The sequence below is a fragment of the Schistocerca nitens genome, chromosome 1 (assembly GCF_023898315.1).
Source record: "Schistocerca nitens isolate TAMUIC-IGC-003100 chromosome 1, iqSchNite1.1, whole genome shotgun sequence".
Classification (NCBI taxonomy): Eukaryota; Metazoa; Arthropoda; class Insecta; order Orthoptera; family Acrididae; genus Schistocerca; species Schistocerca nitens.
The window spans coordinates 843,112,781-843,131,835 of NC_064614.1; the positions used below are offsets into that span (position 1 = coordinate 843,112,781).

At 41.0% G+C, this 19,055-nt stretch overlaps 1 protein-coding gene across 1 annotated transcript in view; it reads left to right on the forward strand.

Moving 5' to 3' along the window:
• Window positions 1-19,055, forward strand: part of LOC126263189 (ubiquitin carboxyl-terminal hydrolase 34) — a 524,696-nt gene that overhangs the window by 178,503 nt on the left and 327,138 nt on the right. Inside the window, exon 20 of the mRNA XM_049960250.1 lies at window positions 4,881-5,184. Coding sequence (XP_049816207.1) covers window positions 4,881-5,184 — 304 coding nt within the window. The remainder of the gene's footprint in view (window positions 1-4,880; window positions 5,185-19,055) is intronic.

Consider the following 19,055-nt stretch of genomic DNA (forward strand, 5'->3'; position numbering starts at 1 on the left):
TGACTGTGAGGAATAACTGTACTCCTCCTGAACACTCTTGAAATTCGAGTGATGGTGTCAACGTGTGTTACATTTGAACTTAGTCTCATATGTACTGATATTTTACTATGTTCATTATTTATTGTGTTAATCGTATGTGTGAACATGCATTCTAACATACGTAATAGACATTTTAAAAAATTAAGGTTAATTATTTTTTCATTTTCATAGTATTATATTCCATTTAATTGCTGTTTGTCACTCATGATGTATCCTTCCCTCAGTGTTTTGTTTCTGAATGATAAAAGAGTATGCTATACACCAGTTCCAAACTAGGGCATCGATAGGAAGGTAGAGTTGGACTTCATGCAGATCTGGCCCACATGAGTTTCCTATTTTGTTCTGTTAAGTGTTAATATGGCTGAGTGCTCATAGTAACTGCTGATTTATGTAATGTGTTTCACATTTCAGTAATTCTTCATTACTTTGGTTGTCATCCCACCCTCTCTGTGGATTTCTCAGTGGTGAGGGCAGTGTTGGTATTGGTTGGTGGAGTATTGAGACAATGAGAGAGAGGGGAAGGGGGGGGGGGGAGATAAGTTTGACTCTCCACACAGGTTCTTTCCTCCCTAACATTGACAATGTTGATATTCTCTAGAAAGATACTAATATTTATCTAAGGAATATGTCAAATTAGGATTGCTTGTGAAAAGTAATTTCATATATTTAATTAAGTGCATACATTCATTTTTGGGAAGGGGGCCATCATGGCCCCTCTTCATATATTTTCACTCCCATGGTCCAGAAGACTTCCATAGCATTCACTAGTTATTATTTACTATTTGCAAGGTTGACATGTTTGTATTTGGTACAGCACCGTCTGCACTCATTTCTGACCTAAACTAATCACCCGTGTCTCACCCATAGCAACCAACTGAAGCCCAGACTCAGTTGGGTTTGTTGTTAAACTATCCAAACACAGCTGATAAATTAATATTCACATATGCTTTTGCACAGCATTCAACAAGTAGGGCTTCCATGTTGTACAGACCAGTCTGCTGTTAATTCAACATGTTCAATATACCATATTCTTTCTTCAGGTATCACTATTGCACCAGATACTCCCAACACCTATAATTGCAAATAATCTAATACCATATTGTACACTTTATGTTTTCAGGTGTGATTGCAATCGTAGGATCTTCTTTACATGTATCATTTTCAAAAGGAATCTTAACATATTGCTTCTTTTTCCCATTTATTAAATGTTGTAAATCTTCTACTTTTTTGAACAAACAGCTGTTGGCGATGGGTGTCCAGAACAGAAAATTATGAGTAGATTATTCATCTGAGTGAAATGTGCATGATGTGTGACAACTTGAAAAGAGCTGCATAATCAAAACTATCGTGGAGATCAAGCTGACACTCAAGTTTTTACACAGTCTGTACCAACATATCAAAAACAAAATTCATTGATTTATGCTAAGCTAAGACTTTTTCTCCTTACCATGATACTATAGGTGGTGAAGTTAGATTAACATATTGGAGGCGAGTGATGTAGCTCCTGCATCATATGGATTATATTCCAAAAAGACAAGCAAAGTGGGACCTATGTCGGCTGTTTCTAAGGTTTATAAACGTATCCCAACATTTGTGTTACATCTGTCGTTTGAATAAAGATACTGTGTGATGCTTGTACCATCACAAAATACCACAGATGGCAGCAACTGTCACTAATATTGGAATGCAGACAACATTAAATGCCACTGAGCAAGTAACACACACATTCCCCTTGTTGCCAAACACTGCATCTCAGTCATGGGCAGTACAAAGGACATCAATTGTTGCCTGCTTCATACTTTGGATTTACAGTACTGAAAAACAGAACAGGGCTAGCCAAAGATCTAATTGCTTGGAAGCTGAAAGAAAATTAGCTATCACAGCAAGACCATACGCTGTTTGTAAATTGGAAAGACACTAGGAGTGTATTTCTTTTGATACAAACCACAAAATTACAGTGCCACAACAAAATTAGGAATGATTGAAATGTGGATATCAGCTTTTATTTTAGATTGTAATAAAAATAGTACTGTTGTAGACTGCAGTGACCAGCTAAAGGGAAATTGCCTGTTTTAGAGGAAGCAAATCAAGTAGTTGAAGAAAGCTTTTTTCACATCTTGATGATGGTGATTGTTAATTCATATGTTTTACTCAAACATGGCCTACTAGCAAATGTCTTTGAATTAGTTACTGAACTGGCAGCAGTTTTAAGGAAGATGATCTGGTTGAATCAGCTTAAACTCAAAATAGTTCACCTGTAAACAGACTCAGTGGAGGACATTTTCCTTGACTGATTCCCACCACAGTAATGTGAAAATGATTTCAGAGGAGATGTAAGGTTGCCCAAACGAAGCAAGGCAAGATCTGAAAGATATAAAAGATACCTGGCACTATTGTGAACAATGTGATGTAGGACTTCATTTTCCAAAACACCTTGAAATTTTTCATGCTAAACCAAATTTAATTAAGTGATTTTCAGTAGAAATCTGAGTTCTTAGAGAATTTTATTTTTAGTGCCAACTTCTGGTCCTGTCTCCATTTAGGAAATGAATGACAAAAGAAAATATTTTTTTTGTTTTGAATCAACATATTTTCATTTCAATATAAAAGATGGACCTGGAAGAGCAGTTGAACAGAATGGACAGTGTCTTGAAAGGAGGATATAAGATGAACATCATCAAAAGCAAAACCAGGATAATGGAATGTAGTTGAGTTAATTCGGGTGTTGCTGAGGGAATTAGATTAGGAAATGAGACACTTAAAGTAGTAAAGGAGTTCTGCTATTTGTGGAGCAAAATAACTAATAATGATCAAAGTAGGGAGGATATAAAATGTAGACTGGCAATGCCAAGGAAAGCGTTTCTGAAGAAGAGAAATTTGTTAACATCGAGTATAGATTTAAGTGTCAGGAAGTCGTTTCTGGAAGTATTTGAATGGAGTGTAGCCATGTATGGAAGTGAAACATGGACAATAAATAGTTTGGATAAGAAGAGAATAGAAGCTTTCGACGTGTGATGCTACAGAAGATTGCTGAAGATTAGATGGGTAGATCACATAACTAATGAGGAGGTATTGTCTAGAATTGGGGAAAAGAGAAATTTGTGGCACAACTTGACTAGAAGAAGGGATCGGTTGGTAGGACATGTTCTGAGGCATCAAGGGATCACCAATTTAGTATTGGAGGGCAGCGTGGAGGGTAAAAATCATAGAAGGAGACCAGGAGATGAATACACTAAGCAGATTCAGAAGGATGTAGGTTGCAGTAGGTACTGGGAGATGAAGAAGCTTGCACAGGATAGAGTAGCATGGAGAGCTGCATCAAACCAGTCTCTGGACTGAAGACTACAACAACAATAACATAAAAGATGGTCACTGATGTAAGTTTGTTTCATTGCAGTATTTCATAGAAAAAAGACACTTCTTTCAAATGCAATAAACTGACATTCTGTGCAATAAAACCTACAACACATAATTCAGTAGTAGTGTGAAAGAGGACAGTGTCAGTCAGCTGAAGTACAAGCTAGCTGCTCAGTACTAAAAATATTAAATGACAGATGGGCAACTAGCAGCCCACTTGCCAGATCTGTGCTGCAATTGGTTTCAATCCAGCACATGGAAAATATTCGTAGAAGGGAGAGAGAGTGAGGTGCTAGCTTGCACGCTATTCTGCCCAGGGCCCATTTTCAAATATTTTCGCCAATGCTCAACTTGTCTCGCGTTTGGCGCTCATAATGGAAACCAGTGAAAACTTGGCTCACTGCACACTGCCATTTCGCAACCGCTGGATTTGAACAACAGTTGAATGACCAGACAGTGGCCAAAAATTGTAAAATTACTGCTACTTGCTTGTTGACTAGGGTTGAATATCTGATTGCCAATTTTTTTTTCTGTTTTTCTTGTATTAACACCAGTAAATAATGGTTGTCCATTGTGAATGTATTAGAGCACTGCATCTGTTGAAATTAAAGGTAATTCATAATGAGTTAGCTGCAACCAATTGCTTTTATAGACATCTCTTTTTACGTGATAACATTTATAGATGGCTGGCATCCCATCTTCAGTTGTGTATATTTATTTATGTGTTGTGAACATTGTTTCTGTACGAATGACCTTGCAGAAGTTCGCAATGTAAGATTTTAATACTTTTGTTGTAAAGTGTCGTAAATAAAGAAACAATGTTCACACTGTGTAAATAAATATATTCATCTGAAGTTGAGGTGAATGCACAATGAATGTAGTCTCAAAGATGCATGTTTTGAGGCATAATTTATTGGTGTGGTACACAAAGGGTGCTATTCATGTCAGTGTGTTACATTCATGAACGTTAAAGTCATGGATGCTGAAGCTTTGATTTTATACGCTTGAACCATTGCTGTCGTGTCATGTAACAAGGCAACCTGCAAGCGTAAGTAAGTATGTGCATCAGGCCTGTGGCTCATCAAAGGTTGTCCATGCCTGTGTTAAAGGAAAAGGTTTTGTTGTATGTCATGTTGCTCTCTGAGCAGTTCAGCTGCCAAATGGGGAAAAACAAAATCACCCCTGGTTTCTCCTTTCTCTCGTACCTATATTTTCTCTAGTTTCACCAACGTCTCGCATTACAATAGAGACATTGTTATCTGTTTGGGAATTCAGATGTTTTCCTGTGATTGTGGGAATTGGACAAAAGTTTCTAGTGGTTGTCACAGAGTAAACAAGAAGGAAAAAAAAATATTATTTGTAATCCCCAGACCAACAATATAAGTTTTATATGCATATATTATTCACATTACATATGAAGCTTTCTGTTCTGTCCAATTTTCACAGCACTGTGTATCTTTGTTCTTAAATATTTCTGTACACAGATATGCTTATCATCTTCGGAGGTGGATGCTGGAAGGTCATGGTGTTGGCAGCCATGTCCTTGCAGGCGATCGTGACCGTGGTTCTATGCCAGTGCGTGTGGTGGTACAACCAGCCGGAATGACAGACAAAACTACTCTTGAGCTATTGAGCACTGATTATGTAGCTGATCTACGTGCTGAAGTGGCTCATTGGTGGAATCCACGTGCAGCTGACGGCCCAATTCGCATTATCACTCAAGGACAGGAGCTCACTACGGAACTTGATGAAAAAACTTTGCAGGAGATGGGTTTTAAGGACTTGCAGGTATAGTTAAGAGCAACTCTCTCTCTCTCTCTCTCTCTCTCTCTCTCTCTCTCTTTGTGTGTGTGTGTGTGTGTGTGTGTGTGTGTGTGTGTGTGTGTGTAGAGGCACGTGCGCACACATTTTCAAGAAATCATGATTTCCACCAGGATCTAGGTAGTAGCCTTGTTATAGGTATTGGAGCCATCCAATGCCTTTTGGACATATATTCTTAATTAATTCTATGATAATCATACAGTTGTGTATCATTTCACAACATACCCATGAAATGCAGATTGATTTTTCTAAATTTGGATTTATTGAGAAAATCATCTTTTGTTGTGTGCCCTTCTTTAATGTTTTTGTGTGTGGATTGTATAGATCTGCAACATAGCTTGTTACACTTACTGTATAGATAAAGTGTCATTTAAATGCAGGAAGGACTAAAAGGTAAAGACAACTATACATGAGAAATTCAGCTGATAATCAGTGCATAAACTTAATTTAAAATGTTACAAAGCTTATGTTGTCCTATGGCAAAGCTAAGTAATACTGCGAACGTGCATGTTCGGCAATAGCAGACTTACTTGGTTGCAAAAGGAGAGTGCAGCATTGATGATGTTTGATGCAGCATTCTTCCTCAGTGCATGCATGGTGTGGCTTATATATGTCAAACCAAACTGGCAAGGTATTTTGTCAATTCCACTCTTCTGCAATAAAAAATTGTCCTTCACTGATCCCAGCAGGTCGCTGATCTTAGATGTTGGTTGGAAAACCACTTTCGCCCAAAATTATGGAGGATTCTTGCTGTTTTAAACGAAATATTCCCAACAAAGGAAAGAAAGGCTAGAGATTTTGCTGGTGTGCTCTCCTCTTTACCCATTTCCTGGGTCTTGATTTTAACTGTTAATCTACCAGGTAGAATATCTGTTTTCTTTGAACACTGTCTGTAGGTGGTTGGGCTCTATAGTTAACGATACAGCATCTGACACTGTGAGAGCTATGTGTACAAAATGTTTTAGGCACACACACAATTCATGATGGGTGATGGCCACTTGGTGATCATAAATACGAGGGGCGTACAGAAATTAAAGAGACAACTAGATGTAGGAAACAAACTGTAGTTTTACAAAATGAGACATTTACTGCTTCTGAAGGTAATCACCAGCAATGTTAGTGCACTTATCCCAATGATGAACTAGTTTTATTTTTGTTGTTTGAGTCACTCTCACAAACTCTTTGACTTTCTTGTTGTTGATGAACTCAGGTTCAAAATGGTGGATCCAAATTTCATCATGCGTTTAAATGACAAAGTGCCTATTGGCTTCTGTCTCGGGTTCTTCGGTTGACATTTGTTTGACGATTATTCTGACGTTTAGCCAGCACGGGTGGTGATTTGACAGTTTGTGTAGGTATTGGTATGTGTATCAGTTTTCAGTACATGCTGTGTTCCAAGTCTTCCCCATCTCTCATGAGCAGCACATGTAGAAAGGGTAGCTGGTGGTCTTTTCTACCTTCAGGGTAAATTTTATGTTGCTGTGGAGGTTGTTCAGGTGTCTTAGGAAGTTACTGAGCTGTTCCTCACCATGACTCCACACAAGGTATTGTCAACATGTCTGTACCATACCTTAGGTTTACAAGGTGACAAGTTCAGTGCTTGTGCTTCGAAATGTTCAATTAAGAATTTGACCACAACTGGACTAAGTGGACTACCAATGGTGACGCCTTCTAGCTGTTCAAAGAAGTTGTCATTCTACATAAAATAGCTTGTGGTGAGACATGCATGAAGGAGCATAATGATGTTTTGTAGAAAAATGGAACCGTTGTATTCCAGAGAGTCAGTAAGTGGCACTTTCATAAACAAAGAAACATCATCAAAGCTGACCAGGATCTCATTTGGTCCAAGTTTTAGTTTCTTGAGCTTCTCAATGAAATGACCTGAGTCCTTTATGTATTTGTTAGTTTTTCCCCTATTGGCTGGAGCAGACAGGACAAGTACTTTACTAGTTTATATATTGGTGAGCCATGAGCGCTAACAATCAATCTTAATGGAACGTTAATGTTATTGATCTTATCCATTCAGCTGATGTAGTAGGACTTCTGTGTTGTGCAGGTTCCCCTGTATGTCGGCCAAGAGAAGAGACTCCTTGATTTGTCGATTGGTATTCCACGTAATCAGCTGCATCTGATCTGTGCTTAGTTTTTGGTACATTGTCGGATCTAAGAGGTCCCGTATCTTTTGCTCATTATCTTTGGTCTTCATTATGATGATCGCATTTCCAAAATCGGCAGGCAGCATCAGTATGATCTTCTCAGTGTTAAGACTCTTGATAGCTTGTAACTCTTCTTTCTTTAGGTTGCAAGCTAGTGGTTCTTCTCGGGACAGTGTTTCAGTGGTATTTCCTCAGCCCTTTCACAAGGAAGGGTCCAAATGGCATTTTTCTATTAGCAAAGATGTCTTTTATTGGTGTAGTTCTTTGGATGACAGCAAAAGTCCCTCCTTTTTGAAGGACAGGCTGTTCCTCTGTGCTAGAAAAAGACCAACAGCTACCCTTTCTGGATGTACTGGCCACAAGGGATGTTGAAAACCTAGGGCAGAACATGCGTCGAAAAATGACACACATGGACTGATGCCTACACAGACTGTCAAAGCACCACCCAAGCCAGAAAAGAGGCATGATTAATACACTTGTATTGTGAGCAAGACAAATACATGAACCGCAGCACCTCAGATGTGAGATGCAACACCTGGAAAGCATTCTGAGGAACAGTGGGTACTCTGATAGCTGCGTAAGAAGTGTCAGAATCAAACACCTGGCAAAGTGACACATCAGATAGAGAAATGTTGGATATGGCCTTTCTACCACACATTCCGAGAGTGATGGATAGAACCAGCTGTATATTGCACAAACAAGGCATAAAAGTGAAACACATAAAAAAAAAGTTTTGCATCACCTCAGTTGCGAGAGTTCCGGAACCTGTACAGAAAATTGGAATAGAGATCAACACAAACATCATTTCCGCCCTTTTTATTGCTCATGAAAACCACACATTGCGTGTTTTACTACCATACAGCTAGACTTTCAAAGGTGGTTGTCCAGATTGCTGTACACACTGGTACCTTTGATACTGTTGGTCCAGATTGTCCCACTCCTCAACGGCGATTCGGTGTAGATCCCTCAGAGTGGTTGGGGGGGACACGTCGTCCATAAACAGCCCTTTTCAATCTATCCTAGGCACGTTCAATAGGGTTCATGTCTTGAGAAAATGCTGGTCACTCTAGTTGAGCATGTTGTTATCCTGAAGGAAGTGATTCACAAGATGTGCACAATGGGGGTGCGAATTGTCATCAGTGAAGACGAAAGCCTCACCAATATTCTGCTGATATGGTTGCACTATTGGTCGGGGGATGGCATTCCCGTATCCTACAGCTGTTAAGGCACTTTCCATGACCACCAGTGGTGTACGTCGGCCCCACGTAATACCACTCCAAAACAGCAGGGAACCTCTACCTTGCTGCACTCGTTAGACAGTGTGTCTAAGGTGTTCAGCCTGATCCGATTGCCTTCAAACACGTCTCCAACGATTGTCTGGTTGAAGGCATATGCGGCATTCTTTGATGAAGAGAACATGATGCCAATCCTGAGCAATCCATTCAGTATGTTGTTGGACCCATCTGTACTGTGCTGCATGGTGCCAAGGTTGCAGACATGGACCTCACCATGGACATCGGGAGTGAAGTTACGCATCATGCAGCCTATTGCACACAGTTAGTCATAACTCGATGTCCTGTGGCTGCACGAAAAGCGTTATTCAACATCGTGGCATTGCTTTCAGGATTCCTCCGAGCCGTAATCCTTAGGTAGCGGCCATCCACTGCAGCAGTAGCCCTTGGGTGGCCTGAGCAAGGCATGTCATCGACAGTTCCTGTCTCTCTGTATCTCCTCCATGTCCGAACAACATCGCTTTTGTTCACTACGAGACGCATGGACACTTACCTCGTTGAGAGCCCTTCCTGGCACAAAGTAACAATGCGGAAGTGATTGAGCCGTGGTATCGACCATCTGGGCATGGTTGAACTACAGACAAAACGAGCCGTGTACCTCCTTCCTGGTGGAACGACTGGAAGTGATTGGCTGTCGGGCATGATTGTTTACATCTTTGGGCGGGTTTGGTGACATCTCTGAACAGTCGAAGGGACTGTGTCTGTGATACAATATCCACAGTCAACGTCTGTCTTCAGGAGTTCTGGGAACCGGGGTGATGCAAAACTTTTTTTGATGTGTGTATTTATAAACTGGCAAAGGAGAAAACGGGCCCACTTGCAGTGTTGGGAATGTGCCTAACACCATGTACGTGAAGAAAAGTTTGTGTTGGAGCGGCTGGATGATCAGGATCACCAGACATATTTGGCATTGTCAGTTGGGGCAGGTGGAAAAATTGATCATGGCGGAGCATGTGTTGTGTGAGACAGACCAAATACTAAAATTCACTGACATGAAAGTTCTTGCTGTAGAGAAGAGCTGTCATACGTGCTTGTTCAGCGAAGCTGTAGAAATACACAGACATGAGAATAGCTTCAACAAGGAAGAAAAAAGCCTCACGGTGAATGGTTCCTGGATACCCCTTCTGCAGCAAATGGCTGTTGCTGGTAGCAAGAGGAGAACTGCACCAGAAATACCCGTGGCTAAGCCCTTGGACGTTGTTGCGCCAGGTACGTATAATGTGCACCTATGAGCTAGACTCCAGTCCATCATGAGCAACGGAGGTTGAAGCTTTGAGAATGACAGCCACTGTTGCTGGTAAAACATCAGAAAACTCAGCAAACAGATGTTGGCCAAAGGACCAGAGACAGAAGCCAACTAGTTGTTTGTGAACCAGCGGCCATGAAAGCCTGAACAATATTGTGCATATTTAAATCTTAAATCTTTTCAGATCTGAAAACACTTTGATTTTTGTTTCTTTGTGTTGCATTTACTTTGCACTTGTTTTACTATACTTGAGAATGTTAGTGGTAACATTATGAACTGTGCCATCACTTGCTGCAACTGTTTCTGTTGTGTGTCCAAATGTAATATATCAGTCTTCATGAGGAATGGCATAATTATGGGTTCCAAGTGAAGGAGTTGAACTTCAACTGGCCAACCATGATGTTGAGTAGTCACTGAGGTTCAGCTGTTTTCGAACTGTTCTGCCCTCTTCTAAAAATTTCTGCATTTCATACAATTTTCACCATACTGTAACATTATTCAAGAAATGATTTTAGCTGGTTTTTCACCTTTCAAGGGCATAAAACGGATCACTGATTGATGTTTTAACTGATGTGGAAACTTCATGTGGACACGCCGTTATTATATGTAATATTGAGATTATCAGGTCATCCAAGTGATGCCAACCTAAGTCATGAAATTACAAAACTCCTCTTACAAACTGTTTCACTTCTGTATCAGTTTGTCTCTCTGATTACTGAATGTCCCTTGTGCAAGTCGGTATGTGTGGGCTCACGATAAACTGACTACCCCAGAGAGCCGTCATTCATCCATGTAATGAAAATATCCAGGAAAGGCAGAAAAATATCTTCCTCTAATTTCATAATGATCAAGATGTTCTTGTTAATGGAGTTAAGTTGACGTAAAATCTCCATTAATTTATCTTCTTCGGGAGCCCAGATTATGGTAGTATCACCCACCATATCTCCAAAACACAGTTGATCTAAGGGCTGCTGATTCAAGGGCTCTTTTCTCAAAGTCCCCCCCTAGAATGGTTGGCAACCACAGGAGAGAGGGGGCTACCATTAGCGACACCATCAGTCTATTCAGTATAGCCATGCTTGAACATAAAATATGATGATGGAAAAGAGTGCTGAAACAAAGCAGTGATGTCCACCTGAAACATATTATCAATTAGTGCCAGATAATTTGTGAGATGGACCTTTGTAAAAAGAGACACTGCACTGAAGCTTACTAAATGGTCCAAACTACTTAGATGGTGATACTAATGGGATAGGTTTTGTTTAAAATAGCAAGAATCCTCTGTAATTTTGAGGTGAAAATGGTTTCCCACTTACCATTTAATATTGCTGACTTGCTGGGACCAGTGAATCACAATTTGTTATTCTGGAAGGCAGGAATTTACAAAATATCTTGTTAGCATGGTATGGCTTATCTAGGCCAGACAACACACTGTGGAAGGACACTATACACAAACATAAACACACTACAACCTCCTTATGCAACTGAGCAATAATTGTGGCCACAGCAGCATCTAACTGGGACTCCATTATTAAAAAATCTGTGGAAATACGCGTCCTGGAAAACTGATGAACCGTAACAGCAGCTACCAATTGGATAATGCATGGAATCCAATCATCTTCACCATTTGCTCAAATCGAAGACAGCATAATGCACTGACAGTCACAGTGAGTGTCAACACGGAAGACAACTGGGTTCCGCAGTTCTCCCAGTGAAGGTCCTGCTGCCAGGAAGTGTGGTCCGTCTTTCATCATGATGTTGATGCATGTGCAGAATACTCTCAGTGTGTTATATATTGCGGAATAAAGGATGTCTTCATTAGTCTGCAGTGTCTCACCTGAGGATGATTGTCAGGTGAAGTCGAAATATCATGGAGAGTAGTTGACAGAGACTGTGTACAAGCTCTAAATATCGTGAAAATTTTAGAATGAGTAGCATAGAGTTGATTGCCTTCACACACCTTGGCCAGCTGAGTTAATATCCTGTTTCTAGCGCCCTCGATATGTAGATGGGGGATCCTAAAATCAACTTGATTCAATATTTCAGCGATCCAACTGTTTGCCATCTTCAGAGAACGCTGCTTCTGGTGATGAGTCCTGCTGAGAATTGATGTCAGGCTGCAAATCAGTGTCCTGTATAGACCGCCATACCGTACACGGTGCGTGTACTGTCAATCACAGTTGCTGTCCTTAAAGACTAGACAAGTGGCACCGTCCTTAGTAGAACACCGGCAGCAATGACATATCACACTCGGGGTAAATGATTTTCGAACAGTCGGACTGGCTGCACTGAAGAACATTTTGTTTTGTTGTGGGATAGTACAGGATTCCATGTCCTGCTAAGAGGAAACCCATTGTCTCTATTAATTAAATTATCCACCAAGTTAATTTCAGTTGCCTCTTTATGGACACTGTTCCAAAGATTGAGTTGAATGTGTTGATTTTAGAATTCAGCAGCAACCTAGAGAGAATGTCACTAATGTTTACTGTATTTTGTTCAGTTTATTTTACTCCTGCGAGCAGTGCGGCCATGACAGCCATATACTGTAGTCATGAGTATGTGAGGTGTGTGTGTGTGTGTGTGTGTGTGTGTGTGTGTGTGTGTTGTCCAATTCCAGCTAAGGCCTTTGGTGGAAAGCTTCCTTGTTTGATTGTCTTTTTGTTGTGCCTCTATGCAACTCAACATCTCTGCTATATGGTGTTCAAATGGTTCAAATGGCTCTGAGCACTATGGGACTCAACTGCTGAGGTCATTAGTCCCCTAGAACTTAGAACTAGTTAAACCTACCTAACCTAAGGACATCACAAACATCCATGCCCGAGACAGGATTCGAACCTGCGACCGTAGCGGTCTTGCGGTTCCAGACTGCAGCGCCTTTAACCGCACGGCCACTTCGGCCGGCTGCTATATGGTGTGTAGCAGTCTGTCCTTTTCATAATACTGTCACTATTCCATCTTGGATTTTTCATTCTTTTAGTTCACTACCTGAGTGTATTATACTTTATCTAACAATGCTAGTTTTGTGGTGGTGGAGTCAACTTTTTGAAACCATCTGTCTGGTGGAGTAGGTTAAGGTCCAGAGTGTGATACTGTGCTGTCATTCACCCTAGTGGATCCTGGTTTGCGAATAATCGACCAGAGGAGTAAAACACTTTTAATAGTGCATTAGCCTGACATTTAAAGTAGTTGGTATGGCGAAGGTTATAGGTTTGGATCCCATCAGGAGCACTTTATTTTTTAAAAACCTTAACAGAATGTCTGTGATCATTATTTTCATTCAGTTAATTATTATTATTATTATTATTTATTATTATGAACACCATTAATTCCCCTTTACAGAGAGCTCTAAAATACAATCAATTTTCATGGCTTCTTTCTGTCTCTTTTTTTCTTCCCAAAAACGTCTCTTGCACTCACTGTGTTTCTTCTTCCTCTCTTCTGTCCACTTCTTTCCAGTGTTCTTCTCTTTGGGTGTTAGCTGAAATTTCTATTTTTTTTCTCTCTATAGTTTTCCCTGTCTGTCATGTCTTCTGTGGAGATGTCCAGTTTCTTGAAGTCTTCCATGGTTTCCTTTACCCAGCTGGTTTTCACGTTATTAGTTGTCACTATGTTAAAAATTGTATTGGTCAATCTATTTTCGTTCATCCTATGTAGCTATCTGTAGAACTTTGCCCTTCTTTTCCTGATATTTGTAATAGTCTGTCTGTTAGTACAGTTCTTTTGCCAGTCTCTTTATCCACATCTCTTTCTGAATTAGCATGTAGATTTCTCTCAGCATTTTCCTCTCGTGTTTTTCCATCTCCTTAATTTTCATTCTTCTTTTGATTACTGTTGTCTTTGAGGCGTACAATGCCTATGGTAGGACTACTGTACTGTAGTGTGGTAACTTGGCATTGATGGAAATACTTCCTTAGTTGTAATGGTGCCAAGTACATTTGTATGCTTTCTGTTGTTTTGTTATTCTTTCTTCGTTGAATATTGTGTTCAGTCCTGTTCAGTCCAGGCATTTGAAGCTATCTACTTGTGTTATATGTCCGTACTTTGTTACCAGTGGATTTTGTGTCCATATTTTGCATTTTTTTTATAAAGAGATTTGTAGTGCTGTTTTGGCTGAGGTTTCATGTAGTGTCTCTAGAGCTTCCTTGGCTTCTTTTCTGTTATTTGTTATGATGGTTATGTCATCAGCAAAGGCCAGAAATTTTATGTTGACAGTTCTATCCTTGTGTCTCCCCATCTTTACCCCATTGACTCCTTCATCCCATGTCCTGATTATTTTCTCCAAAACCAAATTAAATAGAATGGGTGACAGCACATCTCCCTGCCTCACTCCTGTCTAGATTTCAAATGGTTCTGAGATCTCTCCCATGAACTTCACTTTGGATGTTGCATTTCTTAATGTTTTGTGGATTAGCTTCCTGGTTTTGTTGTCTACCTTCATTTCTTCCAGTGTGTTGGAGTGTGTTTCTCTATCTATGGAGTCGTAGGTCTTCTTGAAGTCGACAAATCTTACTGTGGTGTCCCTGGACTTTCTTGTTGTCAATATTGTTCTCAGGTACCAGATATGTTCACTGCATGGTCTTCCCTTTCCAAACCCTCCTTGGTATTCTCCTGTCTGCATATCTATTTGAGGCTCTAGCTGATTTAACAAGGCTTTTGATAGAATTTTGTATGTCACAGACAGTAGCAAAATTCCTCTGTTATTATTAGGATCGGTTTTGTCCCCTTTCCTAAGGAGGGTGTGTATTATCGCTGACTTCGTCTTCTGGTACCTTTTCTGCTTCCCAGATGATTTTGATGATTCTCTGTATTTTGGGTGTGATGCATTTGTGGTCTAATTTCCAGATTTCTGCAATCAGTCCATCTTCTCCAGGTGGTCTGTTATTTTTCAGTGATTTTATTATTTTCATGATCTCACGTGTGAGTGGTTTGGAACTGAGTTTGGGTTCTGGCTTCTCGAACTGTAGGATCTGTATTGGTTTATCACAGTTTAGTAGTGTGTCAAAGTATTGCACTAATATTTTACAGTTCTTTTTCGGGTTTGTCTCCAGTGTTCCATCTTGTCTTTTGAAGTGTCATATTTTCTCTGAATATTAACCAAAAAACTCTTTGTGTTATTTTTATTGAAGTCTGCTTATATCTCTTTCAGTCTGTTTTTTTCATAACCTCTTTTTCTCTACGGATTATTTTCAAAGTGGTCTTCTGTATCCTGTTGAATTCTTCCCATTTCTTGGCTGTTCTGTGACTTAAATTTTTTCCAGGCTTGTATTCTGTCTTCTATGACTCTGTCACATGTCATGTTCCACCACCTATGTTTCCTTTTTCTCAGTGTTTGCCCCAGTTTCATCAGTTCTTTAACTTTTTCTGGCAGTTGTAGCTAGCTGTTACAGTCTATTTTCTCATTTTTTTCTATTATTTCTTTCTTGTTTAATTGTAGGTACTCTGGATCTGTTCGGAAATTTCTGCCGATTCTCTTAATTTGTCTACTGGATATAAATTTTGCTTTAATTTGGGGTAGGTGGTGGCTGGATTTGAATTACATTCATAATTTCTCTGGTGTTTTTCATGGATATCACAATGTGGTCTATCTGAAATCCTTCTAGGGCATTGTTGAGGGATTTTCAAGTTCAGAGTTTCTTTTGTAGTTTTGGAATTGCATAGACATAATTTTGAGGTCGAAATTCCTGCAAAAGTTTTATCAGGTTCTCTCCATTCTTACTTGCCCACTTATGGCCCAGGTGTTTTCCTGTTGTGTCTTTGAACTTTCTTTCCCTGCCAAATTGGGCATTGAAATCTCCTAGTGAAACTTACACACATTTCGTGGGGAATTTGTTAATGGCTTCTTCCAGATCTTCCCAGAAACCTTCTATCATCTGTGAGCTTTCCTTGTTGTAATTGTTTGTGGGGGCATGTGCACTGATTAGTGTATAGGTCGGCCGTGGTGGCCATGCAGTTCTAGGCACTGTAGTCCGGAACCGCGCGACTGCTACGGTCGCAGGTTCGAATCCTGCCTCGGGCATGGATGTGTGTGATGTCCGTAGGTTAGTTAGGTTTAAGTAGTTCTAAGTTCTAGGGGACTGATGACCTCAGATGTTAAGTCCCATAGTGCTCAGAGCCATTTGAACCATTAGTGTATAGGCTTTGTTTCCATATCATATCCTGAGTGTTGATATTTTTTTCTGATTTTGAGGTGAAGTCTATTACAGAGTCCAGTATTGATTTATGTACTACAAATCCCAATCCGAAGAGTTTGAGATTTCTTCTCGGAAAAGTTATGGCTGGTTTACCTTTGTATATTCTGTAGTTTTCCGAGTCAAAGTGGTTCTTGGCTGAGAATTATGGTTCCTGTGTTGTCAGAATTTTTATATTTAATTTATTTACGGTGTTTGTCATTTGTCTCAATTTACCTGACTTCAGTAGTGCATTTGTATTGAGTTTTGAGGGTTTTTGAGAAGCTCCGATTCTTCTCTTCGTGACATGCCTGATACCATGGAATCCGATCATCAGGTCTATTACCTAATCTTATTGACTGGGGCTCAGGGTAGTGGATTATTTCCCATTGTTTTGTCATTATTATTGGTGTGTGTTGGGGTGTTGAGGTTTTGGTGGTGAAATCCCAAAGGATATCGCATAATTTCACTGGATTTTTGAGTTCCATAAGATTCAATCACAGCCGAGTTCACTGGGCCACAGATGCTGACCAGAGTACCAGTGGCTACCACACGTCTGGAGTTTGGGGTTTCACTTGTGAACCCTAGGCAGGGGCACTCACAGGGTGCTACTATCCAGAGCCAGATGGACCCAGGTTTTTTTTTTAATGAGGTTGTTACTCCTCCCCCCCCCCCCCCCTCGTTTTTCCTCATCAGTTGCAAGATGAGATCCCGGGCTTAATACCGCCAGGTGCAGAGTTCACACAGTTAATTAGTTTAAATTCCATTAATTAGTCAGGATTAATTAATTAGTATGTCAGAGGTTGGATAATTTACGTAGATGGTGTGTCGAATGCTGACACCCTGCTGCCACCTCAAGGCACCACCATCCAACCCCTATCGCACCCACAGTGTTCCTCCTTGTCCACCCCTCATAGCAGCTAACCCTGTCTAGCTGACCTTTTCAACTTGTCACATCCCCCAAAACTCCCTACCAACCCTCCACCAAATCCATAGCCAAATTGTTCCTGTAACACAGTTGTTAACCTTTCCACCAAAACCCTCAGTCCTATCCAAAAGTGTCACCTTTAGCCCTACACCCAAATTTAATCATGCTGGACTTGTTAAAGACCTCCTGGTCCCTGCAGTGAAAGTACCTCTCTGCCGCCAATCCCTTCAACCAAAACCACCCAAATTCCAACATTGAACCCATCATCTTCCAGTTCGTACCACTGTCCAACAGTGATCGTGCCCCCTGCCTCTATCACCTAACAACCCACTGATCACCTTCCAGGAATTCCTTACCTCCAAATTAACCTGACCATCCTTACCCAGGTCCCTTTCTCAAAACACCAAAATTTCAGTAGAAGAAAGAACAGCCATAGACACCTCAAAACAAATCCTGACCTAATCATCCCACCTTCTGACCAGTTTTCTGCCACATTGTTATGAATCGCAGCAACTACCTGACAGAAGGCCAATTATTTGACTCTTCCACCTATGAATTCTGCCAGAGTGATGCCATCCAAGAAGTCCAACACAAACTCCAATCCCTGCTTAAAGCTTTAGGCCCTTCCCAGAACATCTGCCCTGAATCCATTTCCCTCCTCACCCCTATGACACCCTGCACACATACCTTCTACGTGCCTCCAAAATCTGCAACCCAATAATCCTGGGTTATTGGGTTATTGTGCTCCCACTGCTTATTGTGCTCCCATTGGTTATTGTGCTACCACTGAAAGAATTTCGGCACTCATTGACCAACACCTCCAACCAACTGCCCATAATATAGCCTCCCACAACAAAAACGCCAGCCACTTCCTTCACTGACTCTCCACCATTTCCACCCCTTTACCTCCACAATCCTTACTCATCACTGTTGATGCTGTCTCCCTGTACATCTACATCTACATCGATACTCCACAAGCCACCTGATGGTGGCACCAACATGTATCATGCCCTGGTCTTACCACTACTGAAAACTACCTTTCCAAACGTCCTTCAGACTCCAAACCCACTAGTTCATTCCTCATACACCTTACCAAGTTTATCCTAAGCCACAACTACTTCTCATCTGAAAGGAAGGTATATAGACAAATCTGCAGCACAGCTGTGGGCACCCACATGGCACCCTCCTATGCCACCCTTTTTATGAGCCGTCTAGAGACGACATTCCTAGCCTCCCAAAACGCCAAAGCCCTAGTCTAGTACAGGTTCATTGATGATATCTTCATAATCTGGAGCCAGGCCCAAGACACCCTATCTTCATTCCTTCACAATCTCAAACCTTCTCCCCATCAGCCTCTTCAACCCAATGTGCCACCTTGCTAGATGTTGACCACCTCTCTGACGGCTCCATCTGCACCTCTGTCTGCATTAAGCCCACCAACTACCAACAGCACCTGCCTTTTGACAGCTATAATCCCTTCCACACCAAAAAATCCCTCTCATATAGCCTGTCAACCTGGGGATAGCGTATCTACAGTGACAAAAACTCTCTTGCTCAGTATGCTGAGGGTCTCACCAAGGCCTTTACAGAAAGGCCAGACATAGTCGGCAAACAGATCTCCCGTGCCATTTTCCTACACACCCTCAATCCTCCCACCAACCCTAAAAACCAGCCACAAAGGAGTGTCCCCTTCGTCACCCGGTACCACCATAGACTGGTGACAAATGAACCATACCCTTTGCCAGGGCTTTGATTATCTATCATCATGCCCTGAAATGGGGGACATCCTACCCGATATACTTCCCACCATTCCTAAAGTGGTGTTCCATCGCCCACCCAACCTCCACGACATCATAGTCCATCCTTATGCCACTCCCAATCCCAATTCCTTCCCACAAGGATCGTATCCCTGTGGAAGACCCACATGCAAAACCTGCCCAATCCACCCACCCAACACTTCCTATTCCAGTCCTGTCACGGGTTTGTCCTACCCAACCAGAGGCTGGGCTACTTGTGAAAGCAGCCATGTTATTTACCGGCTCTGCTGCA